General features: G+C 33.3%; 2 protein-coding genes across 2 annotated transcripts; both read right to left on the reverse strand.

Moving 5' to 3' along the window:
* Window positions 1–4521: 4521 nt before the first annotated feature.
* Window positions 4522–8520, reverse strand: LOC108338999 (protein CONSERVED ONLY IN THE GREEN LINEAGE 160, chloroplastic). Its single transcript, XM_017576113.2, has 9 exons — window positions 8101–8520; window positions 7405–7454; window positions 7221–7299; window positions 6949–7044; window positions 6620–6700; window positions 6391–6482; window positions 5773–5868; window positions 5437–5505; window positions 4522–4788 (listed from the first exon to the last, which is right to left on the reverse strand). Exons 1-9 carry the CDS (start codon window positions 8410–8412, stop codon window positions 4656–4658), a joined length of 1008 nt encoding a protein of 335 aa, XP_017431602.1. The 5' UTR covers window positions 8413–8520; the 3' UTR covers window positions 4522–4655.
* Window positions 8521–15490: 6970 nt separating this feature from the next.
* Window positions 15491–16184, reverse strand: LOC108339994 (protein AGENET DOMAIN (AGD)-CONTAINING P1). The gene has a single exon (XM_017577224.2). The coding sequence runs from the start codon at window positions 16092–16094 to the stop codon at window positions 15654–15656; it is 441 nt and encodes a 146-aa protein (XP_017432713.1). The 5' UTR covers window positions 16095–16184; the 3' UTR covers window positions 15491–15653.
* Window positions 16185–22537: the final 6353 nt, after the last annotated feature.

Genomic DNA, 22537 nt, shown 5'->3' on the forward strand with positions numbered 1-22537 from the left:
ACATAGATAAATAATTAATTTCAATCATGTAAAACTTCTTTTCCACATACACAATGAATCTTTTAAAACAAAAACTTTTAAAAAGTAAAGATTTTTTTTAAATGTAAGATTTCTAAAACATAAAGGTTTTTCGGTTTTTAGAATATGAAAGGATTGGTTAATTAAAAAATAAAAGTTTTTTGGCTTTTAAAATATAAAAGGATTGGTTAATGATAATTTTTTTTAATATAAAATTTATCTTTTCTCTATATATGAAATAATTTTCATGAAGAAATTCACATATAATTTTCATAATAGGTTTTTAGTTTTTGTCTATATATGTGCAACCTAATTTTATCATAGAATAATTTCTTATATTAATTTTAATAAAATCTCCATATAATAACAGTTATGTCCAACAATTCATGTGGTTCCATGTCATGACAACTATATATTATGTCTGTATTTGTATAGTCTACATACCATACACGTAGTCTTTGGGAACACAGAGGAAGCACTAATATATATGTTCTCAGTTCTTAAACTGAATAGTGGATCTAAATATGTAGGTAATTGAAGTGAAAAAGAAGAAAAATGAAGGAAATGAGGGAAATGGAATAGTTGAATGAAAATAATAACGTGGATACCACACGTTTTAGTTTTTTTATGTGAAAAATAGACATATATATATATATATATATATATATATATATATATATATATATATATATATATATATATATATATATATATATATATATGGCTTAATACTAATTTTGGTTCCAATTTTTGTCAATTTTATTCGAAATGGTCTTAATTTTTTTTTTCAGTTCAATGTTTTCTTAAAGAATGTAATTTATGTTCAATGTCATGTCATTTAACTGCTGACCTGCCTTGACTGAAACATGACACAACCAATGAGGGACTGCCACGTGGCAGCCCCTTCCCCACCCAAAAAATTAGGGTTTTTGAATGCAAGGGGGAAAGGCCTCCTTATACCTATGTCGTTAGAGGAAAACTGAAGCTTGCGATGGTCCAATTGACCATAGTGGGTCTGTCGAAGTTTCGTAAAAACGAAAGCAAACTCCTTTCTCGCGGCACGGTGAGGGTTGCAGCGGCAGCGCCACCGCGAAGGTTCAATCTCCGACGTAGTCGCGATGCGAGAAGTCCACCGTTCTCAGGCGGTTTCGTGGCAATAGGACTTGCGATTGAGGGTTTCGATTTGGGGGTTTTTGTTGTGTTATATGCTTTTTGTAAATTGGAATATATGATTTTTGCTTCAAAATTGATTTGGGGAATTCTTGGTTCTTCTCTGTTTTGTGAGTGGTTAGGGAATCTGTTCTTCCCTACAGGTCTGGGTTTTGGGTTTTTGCAAAGTGAGGGATGATGGTTCAGACTGGGAATGTTAGGGTTTCTGAACTTGGAATTTTCTTTTGGAGTATGTATCTTATTTGTTCTTTGGAAGGATGTTGGTTCTGGTGATCACGATTAGGGGTGGTCCTTTCTTGATCTTTTTCCATGAATTTGTTTTTTCGTTTTGGGTTCATTTGATTCGCGATAATGGGTTTCGTGGTGGTTGTTGTTGGATGCATGGGTGACACCAATGAAGGTGATGGTAGGTGGTCATGGGTGGTTGTTGGACAGAGGAGATGATGGAGGTGCGAAGATGGTGGCTGGTCGTGACCGTGCGGTGGCGGTTAGAGTTAGGTGGTGACTAAAGTTTCTGTGGAGGAGAAATTAGGGTTTCTGGAGGTAGGAGATGATGATGACATGTCAAGGGTGATGTGTCATTGATTGCACAACTGGACAGTGCGCCGTTAACGATTTAAACGCCGTCTGCAAAAAGAACTAAATTGAACATAAATTACATTCTTTAGGACAACATTGAACAGAAAAAAAAATTAGGACAATTTCGAATAAAATTACAAAAATTGAGACCAAAATTGGTATTAAACCTCTCCTTTTTATTTATTTATATATATAACATACTAATTGGAGATAATAAATTATGTTATACTTTGTTATTATTTTTATCCTTTTTTAAAAATGTCATAATAATGATGGGAACACATAATAAATTAGATTACGAAATCTATTTTTTCAAATATATTTTATAAAAAAATTAGCAACAATAAATAAATATCATAATAAAATACTTTCTCATAATTTTTATTCCACCAAACAATCTTTATTTTTTCCTTTATTTCTCATTTATTTATTTTTTCATCTTTTCTTTTTCACTCGTTTATTTCATATGGTATATATTTATATATTTGATATCTTAATTGTAATATTCTATTTTTAATAGTTTTAAGATTACTATTAAAAACATTACATATTCAATACGGTTAACATAAAGCATATAAAATATCTTTATAGTTACATAACATCAAATTTTATATACAATGATACTCTAACATTAACCGTATCTATAAAGGCTAAATGTTTATCTAGAGTTTTACAAAACAACAATTATACATATAAACTACTCATAATGCCTATCTATACATTTGTACCATAGTCTCCAACACCTCTTTAACAAAAATATTTTCACCATTTAAGTAATCATTGCAAAAGAAAAAATAAACAAACCAACCAACATAAATAGAAGGGAAGCTAGTTTACCAAAGAACATACATATAACTAAAACATAAATTTTGAACACATAAATCAAATAATCCTTAGCATATCAGAATACATTCTAGATTTGACTATTCAGATACATGTATTGATATCAGACTCTGGCAAGTTCTGCACTTATAGTGATGAAACAACTTGCCCACCTAAGCTACTACACAAGGTTAGTCGACAATCTATAGCCAAGGAAAAACCATAAACTAGGACCTCATGCTACTCCTTACAACATAACTCACATTTCTCTACTTGAGATTTGATGGTTATTAGAGTGTGAAGATAACTCTCAAAACATGATCCCTACATCAACACAATGAATGCATCATAAAATCTCTCCACGAGATCCACGAAATTATACCAAACACATATATCATGCCAACAACAAACTCATTATCATTACTAGATCATACTTGAATAAATGCCATACATACTCATGCTCATATTACAGTCCATGAAACATCATAAATTTCATAGTAAATTCATATAGAATCCAAAAAAAACCAATCAGATCAACAAACTAGAGAAAATCACAAAGAACTACATTGACACTTAGATTGACGCTTGGTGAAAAAGCTCTCGCAAAAGAGAGTGTTCAATGTTAGTTTCGGGGGCTCAAGCCAAGAGACATAAATCAGTTCCAGGCCTGTAGTGGTCATTGTTGCTCAGCATGTCCTGTTCATTGTTCAATGTCAAACCATTCGCAATTTGGTTTGTTCAATGATGAAACATGTACTCAATGTCATATCAAAAAATATAGCAGTCCAGTTTTTATTTGATACAGTCCAATTTGATATGATGCACTTAAAGCTTATTCAAATAGCCAATTTAGTATCCAACCTCTTAGTTAGGTCTAAAAACAAGTTTCAATTCGACTAGGATATCAATTTGCCCAAATGACTATAGACTTAGTGTATCAAATTAACACCAAACCAAATCTAAAACAACACACACCATTAGATTTCTCAAACAAATTTTACAATAAGATTTTATAACAAATTTCATAATACAATTTCTCTCATTCAAGACACTATTTTCCTTCAATCGAAACCAAATTACAATCAATAATTAGCTAATTGATATTAAAATATGTAATTAACTAATTGATATTAAAATATATTAATTAATTTTCCTTACTTGACAAAACACCAAATTGCTCGAGAAAGTCTAAAATAGCTCCACAAGTACAAAAAGTTTTATCTACTCCTACGAACCACATAAACACAATCAAAGTATGCTATTGAAACCATTGATGAACAAAGAGACTTATAAAAGACTCAAACGTCATATACATCTACAACATACTCATGCAAAAGAAAACAAAACATACAAAAAAAAAAGAACAAAAAAACCAAACCAATTTACTCTACTTGATCGGCCAAAATTGAAAAATTTGCCGCTAGTTCCTCAATAAGACGAACTAAATTTAAAATCTTATATTTTCTATACATTTAAAATCTCAACTATCAATTAAACACTTGAAATGTGGTTTGAAATATCATGAAAGCATACAGATTGTCTTTACACAATAATTTCTTAAAATGAACATTATATGAATTACCAATTGATAACACATTAGTATGTTTCTAACACAAAAAGAACATTTATACGTTAATTTACTGAAAAAACAATTTTGATACTTTTTTTCCATGTTTTACCAAGTCTTTATAGAGAAACTGGTCTACACAAAGGTGTCACTAATTAAAATACTGATTGACACATTAAAGGTAATAATTATCTACAAGTCAAAACTGATTTAGACTTCAATTAATTTAAGTTTTAATTTTCATATTTTAAACAAATTAGTTTAAGATGATAAGTTTATAAACTCAATGAACTGAGATAGTGTTAAAACACTCAGCTGATATGAGAAAAATGAAATCGAAAAGTTCTTGCTGTGGGAGAAAAGACTTAAGACATAAAGCATATGGGATAGTAGACTAAATATATAAGTATCAATAATCCAAATATGGAAAAACATAAACAAATACAATTTATAGGCTCCAAATGTGGGAGAAACCCCATATACAATGACAATGCATTCTTCAGGTCTTTCTTGTAGCTACAGTAATTGCCTCCTCTATAGCTTGAGCAAAAGTAGCAATCTTGTATGTGAAAAAGCCTACGAGCATTGGTATCAATTCTAAGTGCATATATCCAAATTCTGGAACCAGAATACTGCAATCAGGAGAAACTAAGATAAGTAGGTTCACAAATAAATACCAATGTACATTCACCTCGTTCTTCAAAAAGTAACAAGTGGAATTTGGATTCTCTAATGAATTTTTTTTCTTTTGTCCTTTGTTGTGCCCTTAAAATACATTGGTTTACACTGACTTTTATGTTTTAAAATATATTAAAAATCTTTTTAATATACCAAAAGTAGTGGATTTTGAAGACACATAAGAGGATAACACAAAAATAACTCAGCAGAAAAACTGGACTCAAAGAAGTGCCACAAGACCTACAAATCATTGACAAAAATGACATCCAATCAAATACATAATCCAAACATCAATGTATTTGGATATCATGTCTAGGTAATAACATATATAAGGCAGTCAAAATGCCTTGCAAATGATACTTTCAAGGTTATGATTGCCTATTATTCAAAAGTTTTCTTAGGAAGAAGGAAAAAAAGAAAAGAAAGATTAAGGCAAAAGTAAGTTCAACCAAATGAAAGAAAAAACAAAATCATGACAAGAGCCGTCCGTACCTGGAAAAACTAAAAACTTGATCAGGAATATTTGTTTGCGAATCAAATTGATTTAATGGACAACATAATAAATAATAAATGTTGAAATTACAAATGAAAAGAGGACTTACGCATTCCAGCGGTTATAGACCATGACTAGAACAACAGGAACCAGCAATCTTGGCTGCCCAATTGCTCCCCTGCAAGTAACAGCCAATAAGCCTATGTTGTTTATAACAAAAAAACAAGGTGAAAAACAAACTGACCTCCACAATTTTCACATTAAAAATGAGCAACAAATTGTTTGAATCTAATTCGGACCAAGTTGACTTACTTTGTTGAAGAGAAACTGTGAAAGACATCTAATAGGACTTTTTTATAGGGATGAACAGTACAATACAAGAGTCAAGTTTATCCAGTAAAGAAACTAAATTCTGAATAGTAAATCTATCATCTATATAGATTACTTGACAACAGCCTTTGCACCATCAGTTTTTAGCGAGTCCACACTACTTCCCAGCATGCGAATGTACGCCAAAGAACCAAGAAAACCAGCTCCAAAACTGAATGCATGAAAGAAAAATATTAAACAAATGAGTAAACCTTTACATCTTTCTCTCTGATGTTAACCAGTATTATCATTTAACTAATACATTCCCATTCAATTCCTCATTCTGTTCAAATGCAGGGAATACAAATATCTTAACATTTATTTCCTTCCATAACGTTTCTATTAAAAGAAAAATCTTTGTTTCTCTATCCCACCTAAATTCTCAAAACACATTACTATAAGCTTCTTAAAAAGTTCAGAAAGGAGAAATGTTTTAAATATGAAGTGAATTAACTAATAAATGTTTGAATCCTCATTAGGTAAACTAATCTAGAACAACACCATATCCCATGTCAATAAGTTTTTAGTTTATATAATCCTTTTCGTATGTTTACTGGATGGTGGTTTTATATTGAACTGATTTTTAGCTCTCAATTGAACCATATTAGCTAGCATCTACAAAAGATAGAATAGATTGAGGAAGGTCATGAATTCAGGATAACTAAATCAGTAGGAGCATGAAGAATTCAAGTACCTAGCTGCAATCTCAGGAGTGTAAGAAACGTATGCTGAAACCAGACCAACACCACCAATACCCAAGGTAAGGACTTGCAACTTCTTCTTTAACTGAAAAACAAAAAATATGTTTAAGAACAAAATTAACAAAAACTTGATATTTGGTGAATGCCAAAACAATAGAGGGTACTTATTCATATGACCTCTAACAAAAAAGAAAAAATTAACCAGACAATAATGCTTAATACCTTATCATACTGCTCTTGAGCTTGAGCAGCCAATACTTTAGGATCTTCCCGAGACTGCTTTATTTCGCGGAACATCACATCCTATAGCAGTACAGCTACTCTAAATCAGACCTTTGAATAGTAAAATTCAAGTTCTAAACATACTAATGGTACATAGGTTGTCAAGGTTTGTTTTGAGTCAAAAATATATCATTGGTTGAGTGCAATGTCTTACCGCAGTAAATATTGATTTCTCCAAGGTTATATAAGTTAGAAATATATGCAGTTAGTAAGTGCAATGCTAGATCTTAATGTAGAGAGTTAAGATGAAATAGAAAAGCATTACTTACACTTCCCCCAGTTGCAGCCTTGGTAGCTCTATTCCATTTTTCTTGCTCCCGGCGTGTTGGTGCTGCTCTATATTTTACCCTGTTATTTCTAGTCTCCTGATCATCATTTCAGTTAAAGTTAAATGAAATGAATCATGTAGAGAAACATTACAAGGTATGTACCCAATTTACCCCAAAACATAACCCACTAGTGCTGGAGATATGCCACAAGTCATCAATCCACAATGACATAATAATCAGGGGAAAATGAAGGGAAGAGACAAATCTCTCACATCAGTTTCTGCCTCAGCTTGCTTGTGTGCATTATGATTTAAAGGAGCTGTAAGTTCTTTACTCAAATCAACTTCCAAACTGCAGTTCATGATTAAAATAACATTATAGATAAATAATAAACAAAAGAAAGAGAATAATTCAACCAGATTTGCAGACTTTAATTTAAATATTGTAGAAAGAGACCTGTCCAGGCTCATGACTCTATTTAAGCTTAGAAACCCTGAAGGCTCTTCCTGTTGACAGGAATTTAATTGATGTCAGAACAAATACATAGAAACAAACAAATTTAAATAATCTTGAATCATTCACCAACATTTCTTGAGTTACCACCACCAAAAACTAAGGCCTTCTCCCACTAGGTGGGATCAGCTACCTACGTCAACAAAATGACTGTTGTATTCATCAAAAGTAAAGTCTGAATTATTCCATGTTTCAGGAATGATAAGTATATATACGTCAACGTCAACATTTGATAAGTATATATACTGTGAGTAAATCTACACATTCGCCTACGCACAGAAATAAAGCGGATCTGTTTTAGGAAATACAGGGGCCTGTAATGTTAGTTCAAGTGTTGACGGGGATATGGATTGATTACACGAGTAAAGATATTTACACAAAGTCAAAAAAATCAATATTAGGTAATTGATTGAGATTATTTCATCTGTTTCTCTAGTTCATCATTTCAAACGCACAAAAAGGCCAAAAGAAAAAGCAATCACCATAACCACAAGGACAGTGCTCCCACAAACAGCTGTTCAACATCAATCCAAGTTTCCAACAAAAACAGACACCAATACACAACATCAGAATTTTAAAAACCACGAACCCAGATGGACATTGGGTGAGTGAGAGAACAAATTGACCCAAAGTTCAGACCTTTGCAGGAGGGGTTGGAGCTTGAGGATCTTGAATCAACTTTTTGAAGCGACCCACAAACTCTTTGTTCCACATATAGTCATCAGAGGCCAAAGGGTCTTCATCATCGCCACCCCAGTACTTGCGGAGCTTGGTGGTGGTGGGAGGACCACCGTACTCCCCAGGAGCCATCCCAGTGGACCATTTCACGGGCTTCTTCTTGGGAAGGATAACTTTGGTCTGCTTTGGGTCTCTCAAGGGCGCGGAGCTTGGAGACTCTGGAGAAGTGGGTGTGGCTGCACAGCGCACACAAACGTGGCTCACAAGTGCCATTTTTCGTGTTATGGCAATGCAATCCTACGAAGACAGGGCAATGAAGGGCCGACAGTTACAAAGAAATGATGTCGTCAATTGTGTGTCTGTCATGTTTACACATACTAGTTGGTTGCCAAACAATGCTTGCAAAATATCTATATCTTTTTTTAAAAATGTTTTATTTGAAATGGAATAGAATTATCATTTAAGATTATTACTCCTCTTTTAATATTTTTTAAGATAATAATATAGTGGTAAAAATCTCTTCCCCAAGAAATATATCTGAATAGTAATCATAATAATAAAAGAGTATTTGATAGATAATAAAAATTAGGGTTAAATATGTTTTTACTCCCTGAATTATCAAGCGTTTTTATTTTTCGTCCCTATTTCAAACTTTGTACGATTTGATCCCTCTCCTTAAGGAAACCATTATTTTTGGTCCTCCAAAACAAACGGCGTTAAAATTCGGCTGAGGTGGCTAACGGATAGGCACGTGGGATGACATGTATCCTTTCCAACATTTGCCACATGTGTTTACATTTTAAATTGAATTTGATTAGTGATTAAATGAGATGACGGAGATAAGGGCTTATATACTTACTAAGGGATGAGATCTTCTTAAGTGAATGAAAATTGGGGTTGATAACTTTGTTTTATCTTGAACCTAAGTCGCGATTAGGGTTGTGGTTCCATCAATTTGGTTTGACGATTGTTATTGCTCCAGTGTTCATTTGCATTGTGTGTGTAAGGAAGGCGATTCGAAGAAGGTAATTTTGTTCTTTTCGTTTACGTTTACTGTCACTCTATTGCTTGTTGTGCATTGTGTGAGTAAAATTTGCATTTTACAATGTAGGATTAGCAATGGTTTTTGATTTTTCTCTGCATCACATGGGGAAATTCGTGAAGAATAAGGGAATAGAATATGTGGGAGGAGAAATACATGTTATAAAAGGAATTGATCCAGACAGGTGGTCTTACTTTGAAGCAGTGGGATATGTTAGAGAATTCAAGTATGATGCAGAGTTCAAGCTATGGTGGAAGGGGCAAAACAAAAGGCGATGAACAACCTGAGATTACTCAATGATGACAGGGAAGCACTGTTCTTGGCAAACTATGTAGAGGCAAATAATGATGAGGTTGAAATCTATGTCCAACATGTACAACCTAGTCAGCCAGATGAAGTTAAGTTTCTGTGTTTTGGTGAAGAGGCAGTACAGGAGACCGAGGAAGAGGTAAATATGGAAGAAGAGGTGGAAGATATACATGCATATGTTGTTGAAGAAGATGTTGGTGAGGCACGTGCTTATGTGGATGAAGAAGATGATGCAGTGGATAAAGAAGATGGTTATGTTGGTGAAGCACATGCTTATTTGAATGAAGAAGATGATGCAGTGGATAAAGAAGATGGTTATGTTGGTGAAGCACATGCTTATGTGGCTGAAGAAGATGATGTAGTGGATAAAGAAGATGGTTATGTTCGTGAAGCAAATGCTTATGTGGCTGAAGAAATGCAGTGGATAAAGAAGATGGTTATGTTGGTAGGGTGGAGGGGAATGTGGAAGTAGAAGATGTCCTAATGGATTACGAAGAGGAAGAGGGGAATGTTGAGGACGAATATGTACAGAGGGGTGAGGAAGAGACTTATGTTGATGAGGAAGAGGAAGAGGGCAATGTGGTTGAGGAAGAAGTGGTGGAAAATTTGGATGATAGTGAAGAGGAAAGAATGGAAAATGATGATGATGGGTTTGGGATGGAGGATGAGAGGGTGGAGGATGAGAGGGTGGAGGAAGAAAGAAGAAATATTAATCCTGTTTTAGAGAGGTGGAGCATAATGAAAAAGAGGAAGAAAAGTGTAAGGAGAAGAAACGGTGGTGGTGAGGGGTCATTCATTATTAACGAAGATGTTGGACACCATGAGCATGAGATAAATGAAGATTACAATACTGATGAGTTGTCTTCAAATGTGGATAGTGATGAGGCTATTAGTGAGAATAAGAGGAAGTTTCCAAAGTATAGAGCATATGATATGACCAAGAGCTTCAAATTTACATTGGGGATGGAGTTTAAGTCATTGAAAGATTTTAAAAGTGCCCTACAGGAGCATAGCGTATTAAATGGCAAAGAAGTGAAGTTTGTTAAGAATGATTTGAAGAGAGTGAGGGCAGTTTGTAAAAAGGGATGTGGTTTTGTAATTATGGCTAGCAAGGTAGGAGGAAAGGAAACTTTTAGAGTGAAAACTCTCGTTGGACGTCACAAGTGTGGAAGGGTTTTTGGTAACAAAAGTGCAAGTGTGCAATGGATTGCACAAGTATTGGTAGACAGATTTGTAAATGTGGGAGGCATGACAGTGAACCAAATCATAGATGAAATCAAAAAGTCCTTTAGTGTTGGAATTACTCCTTGGAAAGCAGGAAGAGCAAAGCAAATTGCTATGGATTCTTTAGTGGGTGATGGAGAACGACAATATGGACGTTTGTATGATTATGTGGCTAAGTTGCTAAGAGTAAAGGCTGGAATATTCAAGATTAAGGTCAATCAACCCCAACCCACTTTGCCACCACGGTTTGGGGCATTTTACATGTGTTTAGAGGGCTGTAAAGAGGGGTTCTTAGGTAGTTGCAGGCCATTCATTGGGGTAGATGGTTGTCATTTGAAGACAACATATGGAGGTCAGTTGTTAGTGGCAGTGGCAAGAGACCCTAATGACCAATATTTCCCACTAGCTTTTGTTGTGGTTGAAAATGAATGCAAAGAGACATAGAGGTGGTTTTTGAGCTTGCTGCTGGGTGATATTGGGGGCATAGATTGTCAACAGTGGATCTTTATTTCGGATCAGCAAAAGGTAAGTTACTTTATACATCAATATGTTTTTTCATTCTCTCTTTTATTCAAAATGTTAAGTTACTTTATTAAAGGCTATTGGCATTTGTTGGCAGGGATTAATGACAGTATTTGATGAGATTTTGAATGGGGTGGAGCATAGGCTGTGTTTAAGGCATTTGTACAACAACTATAAGAAGAAATTTGGTGGAGGACTACTCATTATAGACCTTATGATGGGGGCTGCCAAGGCAACATACTTTCAGGACTGGGAAAAAAAATGGGTGAGTTGAAGACTGTGAATTGTGATGCTTATAATTGGTTAATGACAATTCCAACTAAATTTTGGTGTAAACATGCATTTAGTGCTTATCCTAGATGTGATCTGTTGATCAATAATTTGTCTGAGTCATTTAATAGTACTATTTTGCTGGCAAGAGACAACCCTATAATTACTATGATGGAATGGATTAGGTCATATATTATGAGTAGGTTTGCAACACTTAGAGAAAAAGTGATCAACTATCCTGGTGATGTTATGCCTAAACCGAGAAAAAGACTTGATAGGGAAGTTGAAAGGAGTGGGAATTGGCTTCCAGTTTGGGCAGGGGGTGTTAAATTTGAAGTCACTCATGGATTTACAATGGACAAGTTTGTAGTTGATATAAGTAATCATAGTTGTAGTTGTTACTTTTGGGATTTGGTTGGAATACCTTGTAGACATGTTGTTGCTGCCATACATTATAAATTAGAAAACCCAGAAGATTATGTTCATCCATATTACAAGAAACATGCTTATCACACTTGTTATGCACCTGAAATAATTCCAATCAATGGACAACAACTTTGGTCTACATCCGACACTGCCCCACTACTACCACCCACTTATAAAACACCTCCTGGGAGGCCTAAAAAGTTAAGAAGAAGATAAGCTGATGAATATGTCAGTCATTCAAAGTTGTCCAAGAAAAATATTGGTATGAAGTGTAGCAGTTGTAATGCATATGGACACAATGTAAGAAGTTGTAAAAAAGGGCAGAAAAGCAAGGTACTTCCTCCTGAACATGTTATTTACAAGTTCATTTATTTATAATAATTATGTCAAATCTAACTACCTTAAGCCTTTCACAAGACGTAAGAGGCACATCTGCAATGGGAGAATCTATATCAACTAGAAGGAGAGCATCTGCAAGAAGAACTGCATCAGGTGGAAGGGGAGGATCTGCATTAACTGGAAGGGGAGGATCTACATCAACTGGAAGGGAAGGATCTGCAAGAAGAACTGCAGCGACTGCTGAACCATCTGCATCAACCTCACAAGGTCAAAGAACATCACAACTTAGAGGGGCTGCACATATGCGTGAAGGGGGAAGAAGAACATCCTCAAGATTGGTTGCACAATTTCTAGGGTCTCAAGCGAGTTGCAATTGACATCCACAGACTTTTTTTAATGCTATAATGTACTGATTGGGACCCACTTAGGGAGACCATTTGTAGTGGGCACAATATTTTTTGGACAACTTGTTTGTCATATAGTGTACCACATCCAATGTTAATTAAAGTACTGGGGGACCACTTCTTGTGTTAATTAAACTGCTCGGGGACCACTTCTGTAATTTCTTGTGTTATTTTTATTGAATGCAATGCTTTGTACTTGGATGACATTTTACTCTTCACTGTCCACTGTCCATTTCAGTCATTGTGCTTTAAATTACTTGTTGGATTAGTTATTTTCAAAGAAGTAGGGGGTTGGCATCTCATAATAGACAGAGTTACTATTTTTGATGTATGTTTTCAGGTTCAATAATCTTGTAAGATTGATGTTATAAGTGAAAAACCTTATCAGGTTCAATATTGGTGTTTTCTGCTAGCACATTGTGCTTTCTGATGTTATAAGTATTTTTGTCACATTTTTATATAAACCATCCACATCCAATGATGCTTGGTCATTCTTTATAATGCTTTTACTGGTTCAAGACTTCATTCACATGTCCAAATTACGCATAACAATATAATGCTTTTACTAGTTGAGATTTTTGGTGTAACTGATTTTTATAAACTATGCATCATTGAAAGACTTACATTAGGTTGTGAACTGTGGATATGTTGTCAAACTCTTTGATTTAAAATAACAACTATAATCACATAACATAAATGCACATAACACAAAGTAATCACATATGTTGTCCACATTTTATTCAATTTAAAACTTCAAAGTACATCCACAACACAACATTACTAATCTAATTACAATTTATCTTCAGCACAAACATAATACAAAACATCACTGTTAATGCCCATAATGACAATACAAACAAGACCAACATCATTTTGAACTTTTTTCTCTCTTGCTCTAATTTCCTCTTCAACTTGTCCTTCTTCTTCCTTAGATCCAACACAACATTTTCAATACAGACTTCAACTTCTTCACTCCTCCTTTGTAAGCTTCCTTCAATTTTAGAGTCTCCTTCATCAACCCATTCAAAGTAGTTACAACTTGAATTACTCTGCAAAAGAAATTACAAATCACGAATACAAACTTCATCACAATAAGTAAAATATTTTCTCACTTACTGCCCAATTTCTACATCTATAAAATAGTCTCCCTTTGTTCTTCAATGTTGTTGCCTTCAACAACAACAATCTTTCCCCACAACCACAATTTCTTGAAGCTAAGTAAGAGGAGGATCCACATGTTTGAGACATTCCAGAACCAATACTCCTTCGCGTGCAACCATTTCCTCCTCTGTCAGCTTCCATTTCCCTTGAACAATAATTTCCAAACTAAATCAAGTTCTACTACTCCCAACAAAAACCCTATATCCCAAATCCATCCATTCACACGAAACGAAAGAGGATAATGAACTTACGTGACCAACTACACCAATGTTAAAGAAGATGAAATCCAACCTTTTGCGGTTCACCTTCAACCTTCTTTCCAGCTGAAATGATGTGCTCGTCTTTGCTCATCTTTGATTCGCTTAAGAACATCCCATCCCTTAGTAAGTATATAAACCCTTATATGATTTAATCACTAATCAATTTTAATTTAAAATGTAAACACATGTGGCAAATGTTAGAAAGGATACATGTCATCCCACGTGCCTATCCGTTAGCCACCTCACCCGAATTTTAACGCCGTTTGTTTTGGAGGACCAAAAATAATTGTTTTCTTAAGGAGAGGTATCAAATCGTACAAAGTTTGAAATAGGGACGAACAATAAAAACGCTTGATAATTCAGGGACTAAAAACATATTTAACCCTAAAAATTATTATCCAAAATTGATAATGACTCCTTCCCATTTCTAATAAAATAATATTATCATAGTTAATGGAGAAAGATATTTTCTTGCCTACATTTATATTTTGAATAAACATAGAAAATCAAAAGTTAAAAGAAAAAAAGAGAGAGGTGAGAGTAAGAATTAAATAAAGGTTTAATTAATGATCTAGTTTATGCACGTATAATAAATTCTCAATTTACAATCTTGTGGTTCGCTTTTAATTTACTTCTTAATATTTATTAAATAGATGTTAAACATGGATATATTGTTTATTTACTTTTTTTAAATTGTATAAGATGATCTTACGTTGACATGTCATATCATTTTACTTCGGGTTGCAGTTTTTATGTCATAAATATCTAATCAATAGATAAATATCATAAAAAAAAAGATAGATTTGAAATTTATGAAGTAAAAGAGTAAAGTTAAAATCTTCTTTTCTATAAAGCCGTAATAACTTAAATTTCATAAAATACTTACCAACTAATAAGTATGTGACTTCTAATTGCCCTTATAAGTCCACATAAAACCAATTTAGAGAAAAAAAATTACGAGTTAAAAAACGAAAAACTAAAAACAAAACTAATAACGGTCACCCAAATTTCTAAGAATTTTGGGTCAACAGAATTCCTTCACCAAATATCATAATACTCCACAACTTCCACTAGTCAAATTTCTTTACATTATCTTTTCTCACAATTTAATATTATGAATATACATAAATTCACATGCTCATGTTCCTATTACAAATTGTTTATGGTTTAGCATATATTAACAATTTTCACCAAAACACAAAGCAAATGGTATTGACAAATCAAATGAACCATCAACACAAGAGGTCAAAACACTGCATTACTGCATACAACTACACAATTCAACAGATTTTCTCTTTCTCTTGAAAATTTATTTTCAACAATCAACCAACTTTCCGACCAATAAAATCTAACACAAATTAAGAAAAGCACAATATCAATGAGACTAATATAAATGAAAAGAAATAAAAGACAATAACTGAATTGAGGTTAGAGTTCAAGAACAAGAATTTATACGATGTACGCAAGTGGAAGTAGAATTACATGAACAACAAAAGGCACAGTGAACATGTTCCATTCAGTTACAGGTTGAAATTTGAACACAGAACACGATATCTATCAACGATTGATTGGCTTTACGCGAATCCAGTGGCCGTTGAGCCACTCCTGATGAACCCTAATTGCGGAGGACGGGTACACGATCTCCTCGCGAGTGGTGGAGAAATAAACATAGTAGTGGTGATCGTCGACCTTGCCGGAGATCTCGCCCACCCACCAGCCGTCGTTGTCAAAGGCGTCGACGCGCTGGCAGAGCGGAAAGGAGGAGGCGGCGACGAGGCGCGGAGGCTTGGGGCGAAGCTCTTTGGGGAAGAGAGTCTCGGTGAGGGGCTGGGACCCGTCGTCCTCCAGCAGCGTGTCGTAGCGTACGACGTAGAGGCCGTTGTCGAGGCGCGACACGACGGTGGCGAGGTAGTAGGAGCCGAGGAAGCCCTCCTCGTTGCTGCACACCTCTACCTTGTCGCCGTTGCGGAAATTCACCTTCTTCTGCGGTGGTCGCATCGGAGAAGAAAAGGGTTCTTGAACACTGTTGTGAGAGTACAGAGAAAGTGATGTTTGATTCTGTTGATGGGGTATTACGTTATCTCTCTTCTTTTATTGTTGTTCTTGGGATGTGTGTGTTTGTTTTTTATTTTCTATATTGATTCGATGTAAATAAAGGTAAATTGTGCGTGTAAAGTTCAATGGATTTATTATTCCTAAAAATTTATAATCATTCATGTATATCTTTTTGCAATGTTAGTTAATAAGATAAGATTTTATTAATAAGATCCTTTATTTTATTAATAAGATCCTTGATTTTATTAATAAGATCCTTGATTTCAGGTAACATTTTATCGCGCATCTTGGGTAACATTTTCTATATATATTTCATTTATTGTTTTTGGGATATGGGCCGATTGAGTTTTTACTTTAAAACACATTATTATTATTTTTTCCTTATATTACTAATTCATTTTTATTTTATTTTTGATGTCGAAATTAATGCGCTTTTCAACTTATTCGTGGATTAAAGCTTGAATATTTCAGGTAATATTTTAACGCGTATCTCGGGTAAGATTTTTTTTATATATTTCATTTATTGTTTTGGGATATGGGCAGATTGAGTTTTTACCTTAAAACACATCAAAATTGGTAATTGAATACAAATAGATTGTAAAAATCTGTCTTTGGAAATTTGTGGAGTTTGTTGGTTGAAATCAATGATGTTTTTTATTCAGGGGAAAAATATGTGGTAACCGTTGGATACATAAAAAATTAAAATAATAAAATACAATTTGTGGAAATAGATGGCTAAAGTTTTTTTCTTTTTGCAAATAACTTTATTTTTAGAAAACAATGATACTAATGAACAATGATTAAAATGATCTGTCACTGTTTAAAATGGAGATTTTGAAGATAAAACTTTTGAGACATTTTTTCTCTGTAATTTAGGATGTCAAGGTAAATGTAATTTTTTTTCAAAACTAGGAATAGCTTTTAATGATTATATATAACAGTTTTAACGTTGAAATCGAGAATAATCGTATTGATACTAGCGAGCGAATATGACTAAGTGTTTTGTACTTTTTTTAATTATATCATTTTAGTTTGGTAAGTTAAAATTTCATATTTATTTCAAGTTTGTGCCTATTTCCTCACTTCTCACAGGAATTCATGGAAGTGTCTATCTTACTCATCCAATCAATTTGTATTTAGACTTTACGTTGTACGTTCTTCTTCTCGGATTGACTAATAATTCTATGATGTACCACTTTTATACGTATCCACTTTATACTGTTTCAATAATTAACTGTTAGGAAGATAACCACTAACACAATTTAACTATTTTGGACTTAGCATTATCCTTGACACCCCTTAAAAAAGTACATGTGTTTCAAAGCCTTAATTTCTTGCACACAGTCATCTAGGATTTTCTTACCTTTAAGGAACACAACACTTATTAATTCATTTGTGCTTTGCAGATAAGCCCCTTCTGGAATATTTACAATAATGCTTTTTGGAATTTCAAATTCCAAGGCATTAATGTTTGCTTTGTTATTTTAGTTTAGTTAATTAGAATTCTTAGTTTCAAGAGTATAATTCTGCATTAATAGTCTTTAGTTCCTTTGATAAATTTAGCATAGTTGTTTAGTTTAGCATAGGTAAATTCTGATTTTGTATTTCTCTTGCATTTTGTTGTTTTAAGTGCAGATATATAAATCAAAGTCAGCAGGCATTTAATAATTGAAGATTGGTGAACACAGCAAAACCCAACTAGCAAAAGAGAATTTTGAAAGAATTTTGGTTTAAGCAGCATAATTGACCAAGGGGTTTATTTTTGTATTTGAGCACCAATTGTTATGTCAACTATAGAAAAGGAAATGAACACCAAAAATACACTTGCTAGTGAGACAAGGATGCTGAAAGACTGCATACATAATCAGCTAAGCAAAGTGGTCTAAATTGAAGATGCTATTTTGCTGCATTAAGTGACTTGCCAAGGGAAGAATCAAATTGTTACACCTGCACAGGTTAGGATGGCGAATGGACACTTTTGGGAGAAGAGGCAACCTGCTATGACAAGTCAAATAGAAGAACTCATCACCAATTGGTTCAAGTGAATGAGAACGAGCCTAAACCTGGAAACCAATGCTTATTAAACTTTGGAAAAGGCTAGATAGAGAAGCTATAAGTTTACACTCATTCTGAACTCACTAGCTTTTGAATTTGCTACATTATAATTGGAGAAGGGTTGAACGTTAGTTCTAACCTACTACAACAAGTTAGGAACTCTAATGGTCAAAACCAAACAGCTGTAGCAACCTACAATAGAAGGTGATGAAGAATACAATTGGAGAGGAAGACTTGGTACTTACTGAACAGAGAAAAGAAATTGAACTAGGTGGAGTAGTTTATGTGAAATATGACCTGTTGTAGGAAGTTTTAGTCACTTATAATTGCAGGTTAGGCTAGTCATTAGGTAGTTAGGTATAATAAGAATTTTGTAATTGTAATAGTAGTTCTGAAGGAGGAGAGAAATCAGAAAGTAAGAGAGAATTTAATGTATGTAAGTTTATGTAAAACACAATGTTTTAAATATTATTGAATACTTTAATGTATGAAATGATTTGCATAAATTGTTTGTTAGGTTAAATTTGTTGGGATTTTTAGTTAAATTGAATAATAGATGAGAAAATAGGAAAAATCCTAAAAAAACAAACTTTTTATGACGTAATGTACACTACCTATCATTGTATAGGTTGAATGTTCACAATACCTATTATGACAAGTTGCCCAAAATGTGTCATTGAAGGTAGACTGACTTGTACAAAAATGTTCAAAACTTAAAAAATTGATTACAATGTCTATACACCTTTAAGTTAAACTAGGTTGGTATATCATGACCAAGACAATCACCCTAAGTCACAAAATTACATTATAAAATAAAAAATAAAGGTGCAGTATTCGTTAGACTAAAGTTCAAATAAATGTAGACTTATGTTAGTGATTTTGCACACGAAGGTAAACTGACTTGTGCAAAAATGTTCAAAACTTAAAAAATTGATTAGAATGTCCATCACCCTTAAGTTAAACAAGGTTGGTATATCATGTCCAAAACAACCAACTTAAGTCACAAAGAAAACATTACAAAATAAAAAATAAACCTGCAGTATTCCTTGGGGACCAGAGTTCAAATAAGTGGGGATTTATGTTAGTGGTTTTGCACATGAAGGTAGGTTGACTTGTTCAAAAATGTTCAAAACTTAAAAAGTTGATTATAATGTTCATACACCCTTAAGATAAACAAGGTTGGTATATCATGACCAAAACAATCACCCTAAGTCATAAAATTAAATAAACCTATAGTATTTGTTGGGAAGCAAAGTTAAAATAAGTAGGGACTTAAGTTAGAGGTTTTGAAAAGGAAGATAGACTGACTTGTGCAAAAATGTTCAAAACATAAAAAATTGATTACAATGTCAATACACTCTTAAGTTAAACAAGTGGTATACCATGACTCCAACAAACACCCTAAGTCACAAAATTACATTAAAAAATAAAAAATAAATTTGCAGTATTTGAGGACTAAAGTTCAAATAAATGGAGACTTATGTTAATGATTTTGCAAAGGAAGGTAGACTAATTAGTGCAAAAATGTACAAAACTTAAAAAATTGATTACAATGTCGATACACCCTTAAGTTAAACAAGGTTGGTATATCATGACCATAATAACCACCCTAAGTCATAAAATTACATTAAAAATAAAAAATAAACCTATAATATTTGTTAGGGACTAGAGTTCAAATAAGTGGGGACTTATGTTGTGATTTTGCATAGAAAGGGAGACGGGCTTCTGAATGTCAAAACTTAAAAAATTGATTATAATGTTAAGTTAAACAAGGTTGGTATATCATGACAAAAACAACCATCCTAAGTTACAAAATTACATTAAAAAATAAAAAATAAACCTGTAGTATTTGTTGGAAGCCAAAGTTCAAATAACTAAGACTTATGTTAGTGGTTTTGCACAAGAAGGTAGACTAACTTATACAAAAATGTTCAAAACTTAAAAAATTGATTACAATGTCAATACACCCTTAAGTTAAACAAGGTTGGTATGCCATGACCCCAACAAACACCCTAAGTCACAAAATTACATTAAAAAATAAAAAATAAACATGTAGTGTTCATTGAGGACTAGAGTTCAAATAAGTGGGGACTTATGTTAGTGATTTTGCAAAGGAAGGTAATCTGACTTGTACAAAAATATTCAAAACTTAAAAAATTGATTACAATGTCCATACACCCTTAAGTTAAACAAAGTTGGTATATCATGACCACAACAACTACCCTAAGTCATAAAATTACATTAAAAAAATAAACCTATAATATTCGTTAGGGACCAAAGTTCAAATAAGTGGGAACTTATGCTTGTGATTTTGCATACAAAGGTAGACGGACTTGTGCATAAATGTTCAAAACTTAAAAAATTGATTACAATGTCCATACACCTTTAAGTTAAACAAGGTTGGTATATCATGACCAAAACAATCACCCTAAGTTACAAAATTACATTAAAAAATAAAAAATAAACCTGCAGTATTCGTTGGTAGCCAAAGTTCAAATAACTAGAGACTTATGTTAGTGATTTTACACAAGAAGGTAGACTGACTTGTGTAAAAATGTTCAGAACTTAAAAAATTGATTACAATGTCCATACACCCTTAAGTTCAACAAGGTTGGTATATCTTCACCAAAAAAACCACCCTAAGTCAAAAAATTATATTAAAAAATAAAAAACACAAACTACAGTAATCGTTGGTGACCAATATTCAAATAATTGGGGACTTAGGTTATTGGTTTTGCACAGGAAGATAGATTGAATTCTACCCAGATGTTTTACACTTCAATTTTTCATTGTCATGTAAATGCACCCCTAATATGTCAAAAAAACTTCAAAAATTAGCTTCGGCACATCGTTCAATGTGGTAATATTTTTTAAAAAGTCCTTTGTTTAATTTTCAAACTTTTAAAAATGACCAAATAATGAACCAGATCTGTCAACATAGTAGCCAAAATTAACACAAGAGACCTCCTTATTTGGGTGGACACCAAAGTTCAATTAACTGGGTACCAACGACTAACATTCTCCACACAAAGGTCTATCATAATCTGGACAACATTCTTTCACACACCCAATGGGGAAAAACAAAAAACATAAAACAAATCTCATTCAACCAATTTCTAACAATCTATTTAAATCCAGAATAATGGGAAACAACAAAAATTTGTACATCAACATATTAAGTAAGAATTACATTTCCTATTCTAGTTCAACAAAGTCATCTTTTTTGATAGAGGGAGCTAGACCTACCTTTTATATCTATGTTTTTGATGATGAACAAAACAATTATTTTATAGTTTCTTACACAACAAATGACATAACAATTACTATATCTGTATCTTATTTGTGTTTGATATGAGAATTCATTTGTATCAAATGAATCATGTATTAAACAGATTAATAATCTCATTTCTGGATAAAATAATTGATTTAATATAGTATATAATCGGTTAGATTTTACCGATCTCATTGTATCCTTAACAAATTATTTAGTTTAAGATGATAAGTTTATTAACTCAATGAACTGAGATAGTGTTAAAACACTCAGCTGATATGAAAAAAATGAAATAAAAAAGTTCTTGCTGTGGGAGAAAAGACATACGACTGAAAACATACGGGATAGTAGACTAAATATATAAGTATCAATAATCCAAATATAAAAGCATAAACAAATACAATTTATAGGCTCCAAATGTGGGAGAAACCCCATATACAATGACAATGCATTCTTCAGGTCTTTCTTGTACCTACAGTAATTGCCTCCTCTATAGCTTGAGCAAAAGTAGCAATCTTGTATGTGAAAAAGCCTACGAGCATTGGTATCAATTCTAATTGCATATATCCAAATTCTGGAACCAGAATACTGCAATCAGGAGAAACTAAGATAAGTAGGTTCACAAACAAAATACCAATGTACATTCACCCCTCGTTCTTCAAACAGTAACAAGTGGAATTTGGATTCCCTAATGAAATTTTTGTTGTTTGTGCCCTTAAAATGAATTGGTTTACACTGATTTTGTTGGTTTAAAATATACTAAAAATCTTTCTAATATACCAAAAGTACTGAATTTTGAAGACGCATAAGAGGATAACACAAAATAGCTCAGCAGAAAAACTGGAGTCAAAGAAGTGCCACAATATTAGAATAAGGGCAGAAATGTAAAACCCCCCCCTCGAGATATTACTTTTACTTTAAACGTAATACGCACGTTTTAGTAAGAGAAAGAAATGAGAGGTGAGAATCAGAGAGAGAAAGAGTCACACGACTCTCTGCTAGGGTTCAACCCTCTTCCACGATCACCACCACACACACGGCAGAGCACCACCACACACAC

This window comes from Vigna angularis, chromosome 5, assembly GCF_016808095.1.
Source record: "Vigna angularis cultivar LongXiaoDou No.4 chromosome 5, ASM1680809v1, whole genome shotgun sequence".
Classification (NCBI taxonomy): domain Eukaryota; kingdom Viridiplantae; phylum Streptophyta; class Magnoliopsida; order Fabales; family Fabaceae; genus Vigna; species Vigna angularis.